Source organism: Gallus gallus, chromosome 8 (genome assembly GCF_016699485.2).
Source record: "Gallus gallus isolate bGalGal1 chromosome 8, bGalGal1.mat.broiler.GRCg7b, whole genome shotgun sequence".
Classification (NCBI taxonomy): Eukaryota; Metazoa; Chordata; class Aves; order Galliformes; family Phasianidae; genus Gallus; species Gallus gallus.
The window spans coordinates 16,426,957-16,439,163 of record NC_052539.1 but is presented as its reverse complement, the minus strand read 5'-3'; the positions used below and the strand labels follow the sequence as shown (position 1 = coordinate 16,439,163).

Below are 12,207 nucleotides of genomic sequence, written 5' to 3'. Positions count from 1 at the left end.
AAGTGCTTCAGACAATGACAGAACATTGCAATTTATGCTTAACAGGAGCTGCATCGCCGTCTTTGCAGGGAAATAACGTTACACCATGGAGAGTGCTTCCTTTCATTTTAATGAATTTTTTTCTCTTATTACCAAACACAGGGATTTGAGGCTGCCAAGATAGTTGTCCTCAGAACTCCTCTCTCTCCCTTTATTCAAGAGCTGATCTTTGAAAACACGATGCTGCCTGCAACGTGCAGCTCAGGTGTTCCAATACTGGGTGCATTGAGCAGCCAGAGGCTCTGTAATGATACAACTCCTGTAACTGGGAGAGGATGCTGGTAGTCACTGACAATCTGCTGGGAAAGGCCAGGATTCATTTACTGCAAGGATGAGTTGTATATGAATATTATACACAGAATAAATGGCTAGAAGCAACGTTTGATTTACTGGCAGTGGAAGTTGGTGTGTAATCCATTCATACAATGTGTGACATCTGAAAACTAGGGAAATGTGAAGTGTGATGGAGCTTTGATATTTCCAATGCCCATCCACACTGGCAGGACAGTCATATTTTCCTGTTAGATGTCCTTAATAGCACACATTCCAAAACTCAGAACACTTAAAGCAAAGTTTGAAGGAGTGACAGGAAAACAACCTGAAATAGGAATGGTACTAGTGATGTTCTGCCCTTGATTCACACGCAGAGCTTTTGGCATTGTGTGGATCAAGGGCATGCTAAGGTCCCACAGAGAACAGTGCAGGGTAACGCGGCTTCCCCTGATAACTACACTTACGAGTTCATCAAGTGTAATTTGAGAGCTCTTTCCCTATCTGTGTTCAAGGCAACAAAATGCTGCTAACCTAACTGTGGCCCTTATGCTCTTGTTTGCTTGAGCTTTCCACGTATTTTTAAATATCCTCAGTACTTGTTACTTCACTCAGGCTGCCTGAAACACCAGTAGTGGAATGGAGCAAACATTTCAGAGTGTTTCTAGGCAGAAGGTGAAGGAGATCCGAGTGCTGGTCAACTTCCTTAAGTGTAGCTCCCAAAAATCAAATTGGGCCTACCTGGTCAGAGGGCAAGATGTACATATGTGTATGGAAAAGGTGGAATGCCTTAGTGCAGTCTCGTGGTTCTTTTCCTGTGCTCTTCTTTCTAGGCTCTCCTAAAATGTAGTAAAGTGTGATCTGAAGAACCAAAGTTGGAAGTGATCCTGTTCCAAAGAGAAACATGAGGCTCTCCCTCTGTACCTGCTTTAAGAGGGTTTGTTGGGTGTCCTGGGTCTCCACAGGGCACAACAGCCTTCAGATTCTGAGGGTTTTTTAAGAATAAGAAAAAACACACAGCTGTCAGTCACCTTAGAAGTTTCTGTAAGTTTGGTCCTTGATCCTAATACTCACTGGATTACTCATTTCATTGTTCTGCTTGTGGGTAGTTTTTTTCAGCTGCTTAACTTACAGTAGCTGAGACTTAATCCTTTGCAAGCTGTGAGTTTAAAAAGAAAAAAAAAGTCAACATGTGGTAAATTGCATTAAAAAAATCATTGAGAACTTACCTTAATTTGTTGCAATTAACGTAGGAAAATGTTGGTTTTATTAAGGTTCATTGTCTTGGAATCATTTATTACAGAATTGCAATAGAAACATAGCTACAATGCATCCATGGGTTTAAAAATGGTCATGGAGTATTCTTTAATCCACTAATTGGATCCTTTTAAAGATTGTTATTGATTTTATATGAAAACAGAAATATTTTAACTTTACTAGGATGATTTTCTAAACAGGAATGAATGTGAGACCTGCAAATTGTCAAGTTTGTCAAAAGTGTGTGTGTGTGTGGCTCTGACTTACTTGCCCCTTTGATGCCTAAGGTGATACAATGCATGGCAGCATGGAATTTGTTTAGAAACGAATGGTAATCTCTCCTATTGCCCTCACCTGGGAAGTGTTGTTGTTGTTGATCGAGAATGATTAGTGTTGATGTTGTTTGTTTTTATTTTTAATCACCAAAGTGGATTAGGAGCCAAGTAATCAGAACAGACTCTTTTCTGACTGAAGATTTGTACACTTTCCCATCTTTCAGCAGCTCTGGAAGCTGCACACTTTTGGCTTCTGAGCTGCATTAGGCAGGCTTCCGATGGTCCTTGCCATTTGCTTTTCTGTAGCAATATGTCATAGTAAATTGCTTTTAAAATGTCCATTTAAAATAAAGGTATACATGATTTTCAAAACACAAGTCTGTACAAATTTGTTTTTACCTGCTATCCAAATCTGCAGCCTTCAGTGCATGAGGATTTTATTAATCTAATGTTGTTAGTAGCTTCACCCTCTGTGGTCTTTAAGTAGCCACATACTACGTGTGTGATGTGGCTGTCTACTCTGCATGTGAGATTTATGTTCATTCAGTCCTCCTCCTCCTCAAAGTGCTCCCACTACTGTATCTTCATTCTGACAAGAGTTCCTATTATAGTCAATTCTTCCCTTTTTAACTCTTATAATTATTCTATAAGTAGTGTTCCTTTGAAGCGTTCTTGAAGGGAATATGCAGCCTTCTTAATTCTTCTTTGCCAGTAGATCTTAACTGCCTTTTGTTCTTATTTTCCGTGTGTGTTCAGTGCTGGGTCACTGCTGTATTTACTCACTGACTACTAAAGGAGAGCACAAGTTCATTTCACGTAAAGGCTGGATGAGGCAAAGCTCTGTCACTGCTGACCTTGATTGGATTAAAATCAGTGAAGTAGAGGTGAAAAGCTGCAAGGCCATTTCTAATGCAGGCTTGCTGATTCCTTGTCACTTTCCAGAGACCTTAATTTCAGTGTTCTTACTTTGATCGTAGTTCAGTTCATCAGCTGTTGTCTGTCTGTAGCCCACCGTGTTATGATTTCAAATTTTGAAACAGCTTTTGGGGCCTTGTTTGCCTGTTTTAGAACATCAACGAGAGTACTTACTGTATACAGGGCCAATTAAAATACATCTATTGTAGTAGGATTCTGTGGATCGTGTTATTAAACATCGTTTTTGAAGCTACTTTTCTTACATTTTGGGCTTGTATTGTTTCACCATTGATCATTAGGCTTCAACAATATGAGATCTCATCAGAATGTCAGAGATATAACTTGTTGAACTAATATCTAAGCATTCATTGGATCGAGTCGCCAGTGTGTAAGACCATCACTACGCACTATTAACAGTAATAGTGATAACAACGTGCATAAAGAGGCACATTATTATTTTACAATTCTTGTTTAATTAAAAACAAAATGCTTATTCAAAGCTAATACCTGCAAAGAGAAAGGCTGCTATTCAGTAACTGATTGCCTCCTAAGGGCTCAACAAAAGGTCACAAGGACCCCCATTGATATATTAGCGTATGTATTTAGTTGTTGTCCTTAGGCTTTTAGACAGAATATTTTAAATGGTTTGCTGCTAGATTTCTTTAGCATTCATTCATTTAATTATATATCCACATTCATAGAAATGAAAGATTTGGTGAAATATCCTGAAAAATACTCGAGTTCTTATATTTTGGGGAGAATTGCCATTGTTTCCTGGTGTAAGTAAGGCTGTGTCTGTTCTTCAAAAGGCAACTACGTTGCACTGTTCTTTAGTGTAATTAAGGCTGTGTCCTTGCTGCTAACTACCTCGTTGGTATAGGGAACAGAGTGTGAATAGGTCAATAAGTGGGAAAATCAGAGGGACACAACACTGGAAGTTCAGTTTCGTGCCTCCGCTGCTGCTGTCGGGTGTGTGCCCCACTGCGTGTGAGGTTGTCTGGGATTCTTTTCCAGTTAGTTCAGCTCTTCCATAACTGACACATCTCTCCTTTGGACGGAGCTGTGGAAAGGGCTCTTTAGATGACGGTCAGACGTGGTGTGTTTCTCCTGCATCTTCGCTGTAGCTATCATGAAGGGTTTATTTGCCCAGAAGCATTTCCGTAGTTAGTTTAATAAAGGCTGATGTCGGTGCTGCACAGCAGGTGGGTCCAGATCAGACCCAAGCATACTGTATTTTTTTTAGCAGTTTTTCTGGTTATTTAAGCTTGCAGTGTTTTCGGTGTTCAGAACTTTGAGTCTGCAGGGATTTTTCTTATAAACTTGTGAAACTTTGGGCTGAAACTTGGCAAAGAATCTGCTCTGCAGTGTTGCTCTCAATCTGTGCCTTTGATACAGGTGTAAGTTGTTATTTCATAAGCATGCCTTTGGTTGCAGTTCTGCTTTTCTGTCCCTTGCCGCTTCTTTTCTGCCTCTGTGTCCTCAAGTGTACTGGAACACTATTTATGAGACAACGAGGCGAACTGAATTTGAGATTGATCTAGGTTAAAAATAACCCTGCAAAAAAGGGAAAGCAGAAGGGCTTTGGTTAACCTGGCTCAGTTGCCTGATCCAGCGCTGAAGCCGCACCTGCACTGCGCCAGTGTAGTGAGAGGTGGCACAGAGGGGAGAGCGGGCATGAAGCAGGGGCTGCACAAACAGCTGCAGGTGCTGGAGAGCTGCAGTGCCACGGGCCTCGTCCTCACACCCTGAGTCAGGGATGTCGCCTGGGGAATGGGGCAGAGGACGGAGTGGCAGTGGAAATGTTAGCAGGTAAGTGAACTGGGAGATGTGTTGTCTTAGGAACTGCAAACTGAAGATACATTCACCTTCTTTTGTGTTTTGTTTTGTTTTTTTCCTGATATGCTTGGAAAGGCTTGTGCTCGTTCCTGTGTGTAATTTTATTTGTTTGCATTGTCTGCGTTCAGGAGGGCTGGCTGTGTATCAGAATCCCACTTTGTTTGCATGAACACAAAATAGACAATTTATTTTCCAAAATACACGTGATCTGATTTGGACAGTAAGGTCAACACAGACGGAAAATAAAAGATATAAGTGAGATGAGCAGGCTGTATAACAGGAGAATCAGAGCAGAGCGATCTGAGGGTGTGTATACATGTTGCTCTACAGGAACTAAAAGGCAGGTACTGAGCTAGCTCTGCCTGCTGTGCTAGGGATCAGCACAAGTGGATGACAAACCTCAGCGCTTTACTGAGCCTGTTGTTTGGCATCCTGTTCACTGTTTCTTCAGCGTCACAGCAGAACAACGTCCACTGAGGGTAGGGTTTCACGAAACAGCTGAGCCCATCTGGTGGCTCGCAATGGTGGAAAGTATGTTTTTATTCCTAGTCCCTTCACTTGTCACAATTTTAGTGTTTTTCCAATCCGTTGTTTAGCTGTGTTACATAGCCATAAAAGCATGGCTTTTATCCCTTTGGGTTTTCCGCAACTATTTTTCAAGCCAAATGAGTTTGCTGAGGTGTTGGATGGCAACAGACATTCAGAGGAACCAGTGAAAGCGCTGCTGGCAATGAAATGGTGAGGTGGCAAGAAAAAGGACGTTCTTTTCTTAGCACTGAGCTCTTAAATTAACTCAACAGTCTCCTAAGACCTCACCCCTCTAACTGCTTGGAAAAATGATTACTCCAAACCACCTCTTTTCAGTCTGCCTGCGTTCATATGAATTACTTAAAGTCTCACAGTTCAGCTCTTAGCGAGGGGTGTTAGCACCTAGTAACTGGACTTCATTTATTCAAGCATTTAGAGTGGTAAGGGTTGAGAAGAATATTGTAAAGGTTTGCTTCTTTCTATCTCTGCTCACTGTGCAGATCTTTAAGAAAACAATAGTTTAATCTGTTGAACTTTTTACATTTAATTCAGTTCTCCTTTTGCCCATTTGATGTTCAAACCAAGAAGCTTACCAAAGTTCTTTGTTTCATTCATTCATTAAACTATTTTATGCTGGTCCCTAGGAAGAGTCTCATCTATAATCTTTGTAGCTTGTAGTGTACTGAGTTCTGGTGTATGTTCCTAGATATGCATCCATGTGTCTTTGTGTGTAGTCACTCAGTAAGGGTTATGGCATGAGTGCTCTCTGTCTGTCTGTGTGTTGCACACCATTTTAAAATGTAATGAAGGCTTGGTGGCACTTTGGTTTTGGTTTTTTCCTTTCTACATGAAAGCAAGTCACGGTGCTTATAAGGTGAGACCAGACAGAAACTATTCTCAGCATTTCTGTACAATGGTATATCCACGGTTTCGATGGTTTTAGAAAGTCGTACAGAGAACCGTCGAGTTAGATAAATATACTCTGCATGTTAGAGATGACTGGGTCTCCAGACTGAAAAAATAAAAGCCTTTTCCATGACATGGCTCAAAATGCTCATCAGACTTTCTCTGTCAGAGAACAGCCAAATTCTCTACATAGGAATGGCAGAGAATTACTGTTGCACTGACTGCTGGATGGAGACAGTATCTTCTTGACAGACGTACTGAAACAGTAAAGTCTCTTGCCTGTAATATTAAAAGGAGAAACCCAGGAAATCCTCCTTGGAGGTGATAATCTAATGGGTCTAGTCTGGGTGATATATAAAGGTGTTATTTTTGTTATCCATCTGCATATTATTACCTTGTGTCTGTTTGTTAAAATATCATAATATTTAAACAGAGGATATGAGGAACTTTCGTTTATTTCATCCAATGTAACCTGCTTCCAGCAAATGCATCCTTGTTAACCTCCAGCACTTGCTGTTAGTGCTGATGTGTAAACCCACAGCTGCAGTGTGATTCAAGAAATTGAAACAAAGGAAGCTGTGCACCCAAAAAATAAAATAAAGATTTTAAAGATGTAAAAATCAGTAATTGGCCTGTACCTGGAATCTAATTGCACTTCCCTCATATGAAGTGACATAAGTAAGGGTGTATGTACTCAGACAAATCAGTAGGTATGTCGCAATAGTAATTAAGGTTAGTGTTGATTAACATGATATTAGGCAGTTTGAAATGCTTTGTTTGTCTTACAGCAGATAACAGTGCTAGGTTTATTGTATATTTAAACTGATTGTTAAGTACACAGTAATCTACCCTTACTTTTAATGGGGAAAAAATGTGACTTTGTTGCACGAAAGTCTACTATTAAGATGAACTTTTTAATGCAAATTACCTATATTCAAGCGTTCTATCATTAACTGATCCATAGATGAATTAATATGGAGCTTGGAGTTTTTAATCAAGATTTCTCATTTAAAAACAGGGTATGTGGTAAGAGAGAGAAAACATTTTGTAGCTAAATTCATGCCATGCTGATTTAGAAGATCTTGATATTTCTCAATAAGCAGTGCCGTTACAGTGAATGGAGATGTAGTCCCTCACCTGCCAATGGAAATGCTTTGTATTGTGTTTTTATTTTGTTTGTTTGTTTTTTACACTCGATCCTCCAGTAGTAGGTTTGGTCCCTGTGAAAACCAGTGTGAGAAGGGGCTCTCACTGAAGGAAGGAGTGAGCATGCTCTGCAGGTCCCAGTGCTAGGGCTCTGCTTTGTGGTTATGTTACACATCATAATGGATTAGACTGCTGCAGTGCATCCTGTGGTAAAGCTGATTTCTCTGCATTTGTGTAAAGCCTGTATTGTAATGGCACTTGTTTATGGGAACTGAACTTCAAAGTAAAATAAAGTGCAGGACAACTAAATGGCCTGTGTGAATATGGAATTGCAGAACTTATTTGTTTTGCAGTTAGCTCAAGTCTATAACAGCTTTATGTGATGTGGGATTAACTGGGAAATTTAGGGTACGTGGTGCTTTCTAATGGTTCTTGGGGTGTATGACGGTTCTGTTACAAATTAGCAGATGTTTTTTCTTTGAATTTCCTTTTGGACTAAGGATTAAAAGTGAAACCAACACAAAACCAAAGTTGGCTTCAGTTTTCATTACACTTGCTGTGCTGATACCCAGGAAGAGTTTAGTTTCTATCTTTGTCTGTTATCACACACTTTTTGCCAGATAATTACTCTTCTGATTCTACCTAAATAATTATTGCGCATTCAGTATTCAAATACAGAATTTATTTCATTTCATAGTAACTTCTGTTTTTCTAAATTACCAACCCTGCACTAGAACATTCTTGAAATTTGTGTGAATGTGTCCACATATTTTTTTCTCCACTTCCATTGCTGAGTAACATTTGTTCCCATTTGTACTTCTCCCTTCAGCATAATAAATATGTTAACTCTTCAGTGAATTGTATCACACATTTTGGATCCAAGCTGAATGCCTGGGAATAAGTTCACAGAAGAGCACCAGAGACATTAAAAGGTTTCTCTATAACAGCTTGGCAGTCTAGAATAAAAACTGAAAGAAGACATGATATGTAAAATTTTGTGTGCCATAGGAAGTGAGAAGTGTCGTGTGCTCACTATTCTTGCTTTTCTTAAGCAGCCACTTTGAGAAGCTGTTTCTACTGGCTTTTTCCAGTAGGTCCAGGTACCAATTTATCCCTACTAAAACATAGAGCCCCCTGAAAGCGAGTGACTAAAGGAAAAGAGATTGGAAAGAAACCAGATGAATTTCAGGACAACAGCTGATAAGAGGAGAAATGTGGGTCAATAAATGTAAGAATAGAGAGGCAAAGGGAGCACTGAGAGTGTGAGCTTGTCCATGCAAAGGGTTGATGTACACTGGCCAGAGGTGCTCTTCCTGAGGAAATGGAAACAAATCCCGTGGGTGTCAGTGTCACTCGGTGATGCTTCTTCCTCCTGGGTCAGAGCCTATGGAGTTGATGAGGAAATCCTGCATCAGACACATCCACAGAGGGGAAATGCATAAATATAAAGGAGAATATAGGTAAGAGAATCTTAGCAAGAGGTTTTAGAGAAGTTAGAGGAGAAGGGGTTGCTGCTGGTTTCAGTAGGGTTCTCCCACATGTGCTCTCCCCCTTATTCTTGAAGGAGCAGAACTCTCAGGACATCTATGAACGGTATTATGAAGATATCCACAGTGTTTTTCCTGGATAGGTTTGAATTTAGCTTGGAGTACAAGCTGTCCACCTGTCATCTTGCCTCTCTGATGGTAAGAAATCCTGTCTCCTACTGTCTGGGTAGAGCAAAAGGTGAGAAAGTGAGGTATGAAAGCATAGTGGAATTTTCCAAGATGAGGTTTGAAGATGAATTGACTAGATGTCGTGAGGCTTTCAAATTGTATGGGAAAGTATGTATGTATTGCATGGACAGCAGAATCTGCTGCTGGGTTTGTAAATCAGAAGTTTGGCTGTTGTGTAGAGATGGCATTGCAGGTCAGGGTACCTTCACAGAATCACAGAATGACTGAGGTTGGAAAGGACCTCTGGAGGCCATCATGTCCAACCCCTGCTCAAGGAGGGCCACTCTGAACAGGATGCTCAGGCCCATGTCCAGGTAACTTGAGAAGATCTCCAGAGAGGAGACCACAGCCTTTCTGGAAAACTTGTGCCAGTGCTCTGGCACTCACACAGCACAGAAGTGTTTCCTGATAGTCAGAAGGAACCTCATGTTCCAGTTTGTGCCCATTGCCTCTTGCCTCACACAGGACATCTCTTAGAAGAGCCTGACTCGATCTTCTCTTCAGCCTCCCTTCAGGTATTTACTACATACAGTGATGAGCTTTCTGTCCTCCTCCTGGCTGAGCAGTCCCAGCTCTCACAGAAGAGCTGCTGCAGTCCCTTGACCGTCATGGTGGCCCTCTGCTGGACTCTTCCCAGTATGTCCAAGTCTCTCTTGCACTGAGGGGGTCTAAAACTGGACACAGGACTCCGGGTAGGAGTTCAGCTGCAGTACCCCAGGCAGGCAGTCACTTTAGTGACAGTTTTCATGCCAAATACGCAAGGACAGTATACTTATTTATCTCCGCTGCAGAAGGAAGGTATATGTGTCATGTTGTAGAGTTTCAGCTATCTCGAGCATTTTCCTTTGATACTTGTGATGTTGAGTTCCTTATTTATCCACGTTCCTAAGCTTCTTTATGCACTTACCTGTGTTCCTAACAGTCCTGGGCAGTTTTCCTTCAGGCTGACATCAGGTGGGTTTCCATTGCACTGAAGGAGTACATTGTTTGCAGTACCAGAGTGGTACTTCCGGTCTGATCCTTTATCCTGATAATTATCTGTGCTACTTGGAATATTTCTTTAAAGGAATAATGTCTCTTTAGAATTTTGCTGTTTTTAGACACTGAACTACAGTTAAAATATTGTTTCCTTCAGAAGAGAGCTTTCATTTGGTTTTAACAGGTGTTTGTAACTACACTGTTTATTAAAGAAAAGTGCTTGCCAAGTGGCTTACAGTGGAAATACAGAACATAATTTGGCCAGGAAACTGTTATGCTTTTCAACCATAGGACAATATCATATGACGATTTAGTTCAATTTCTAAATCAGTTATAACCACAATTTCTTGTTAGTATTGCTTAAAATGTTTTTGCAAAAGGCCTTTGGAGCAGCTTTAGTTTCTGCTGGGAAAGAGCTGTGTTTTCAGAGTAGATCCTGAGTATTGCCAGTATGATGACTTTTCAAAAAACAAGCAAAGAAACAAAAAAACCCAACACATCTCTATGGCCTCCAGCTTGACCTTTCAGACTCATGATTATGAAATTTTCTTCAACTTGCTGCTTACAAAGTGATTAGATGACCAATTTTGTTTGGCAGTAAAGCTGTCTTGAAATTTCTGCACTGATCACCCCTGCTGTTCTGCTCCGTGCTGCAGCTTGCTGAAATAGCTGTTCTGAGGAGTGCTCAGAAGTCACTGAAGTCATCTGGGTTACACCTTGGCTCCCTCCCCTAGCTTTCCTGTTTAACCCATTGATGTCAGGGACTTATTTGCCCTTGTGTTGTACTGACGTGGGTGGGAGGGGGGAGGTGTAGAAGAAGAGGAGAAACAAGTGGGTCACCAAAAGTTGTCCCATTTTTTTGGTTTCTACTGTGATTAAAATGGTATTTAGTTCTGTTAAATATGATTGTTCTTGTCATCACCAGAGCATAACCTATTTTGATCAAAAGTTGGCAAAGGGATCACCAGCTTTCCTGTTTATATTTTTAATCATTCTAGAGTGTGCTCAAGTATTTTTTAGGACAAATAAAACTGGAAGATGACTAATATGTAGACAATTATTCTAGGTACAACATGTGAGTAGGGAGTGAGAGGAGGAAGAGAAGAGACAAGCAAGTCTTTGTTGTGTACAATGTGCATGTAAAGGAACATGGAGGAACCTGATGCTGAAAGTAGCCTGAGTGATGCAGTAGGACTGGAGGTATAAGCATTGTGAGTTTAATATAATCTTTGACAAGAAAGTTAAGAATCTCTTGCATTTGCTTTTTCAGCAGCTGATGTGAGATTTCCACTTAATGGCAAAGATACTGATTTTCTACAGGGTTGTTTTTTGTTTGCTCGTTGTTTGTTTTCATTTAAAGCAAAAATCAAGTCTGCTCTTTCTTTCAAAGGATAACTTGAGGTAGTTCTGCCTTTCTTTGTGTGAAAACAACAAACAGAAAATAGTGGTTGGCTGCTTTTCCACAGTTACATTCAGAACATGGTAATTTTCTCCACCAACTAAATTGACTCATTCATTTCCGCTAATACATGCAAACTTGTTTGTTCCACTGCCAGTCTGCTAGGTGAGAGGACTAGCCCAAAATGCAGGGGCTGGGAAACCAGGAGAGCAGTCACTGTTCGGTATGGAAAGTGCTTAAATACATGCCATTCTCATACAGCCCTTCAGGCATGGTTCAGAGAAGCTGAGAAACAAAGACAGTCTGGTCCTGAGATTCTGCTTGTTACTTGTGCAGCACATGAGTGATTTATAGAATCTGACTGCAAGTTGTGAATTGATAGAATAGAGATCAGGCATGACAGAGTCAGAATTTCTCTCAAATGATGTGCAGTTGCTTGAGAATTGAAAGAGGGAAAGTTTTTCTTTCTTGCTGGATGCACGTTTAATTATGAGGAAGTGACATCTAGTGGGTTTGGGGAAAATGTGTGCTGTAGCTGCAGGAGATGGGATATATTCAGTGTTATAGGCATAAGTATATATAGTGGCAGTTTTCTGAGCATCACAGTAGTAGTAAGTACAGAAGAGGGAATATGCAAGACATTCTCCAACCTGAAAGTCATGAAGTAAACTCTCTTCCATTTGTTCAGGGATTTTCCTTCAGTTATTAAGTGAATTCTGCATATGTATACATACTTCAGTAAAAAGAAGCTGTAAATATTAGGATACTGTTATGACTAGATACTTGCTTGCTTAAGTTGTAACAATGTGAAGCACTGGATTTATATCTGTTTGTAGGTCATCTTTCATAGCTATTTTAATTTTGTTGTCCCTTCTTAAATACCATCACCACTGACTAAGTCCTTCAGAAGAACTATTGGGCAGAAGGACTTTTTAATAGCAAC

General features: G+C 40.4%; 1 protein-coding gene across 8 annotated transcripts in view; it reads left to right on the top strand.

Annotated features, from left to right (window-relative positions):
* The window catches only part of PRKACB (protein kinase cAMP-activated catalytic subunit beta), a 67,866-nt gene that overhangs the window by 1,802 nt on the left and 53,857 nt on the right, over positions 1 to 12,207 (top strand). For 4 of the 8 annotated variants that reach the window (XM_015290889.4, XM_004936659.5, XM_040704842.2 and 1 more), the window contains exon 1: positions 4,395 to 4,565. The exons of the other annotated variants lie outside the window; for them this stretch is intronic. In XM_015290889.4, coding sequence (XP_015146375.1) covers positions 4,556 to 4,565 — 10 coding nt within the window. In that variant the 5' untranslated portion in view covers positions 4,395 to 4,555. Of the gene's footprint in view, positions 1 to 4,394; positions 4,566 to 12,207 lie in introns of those variants that run through there. 8 annotated transcript variants of the gene reach the window in all.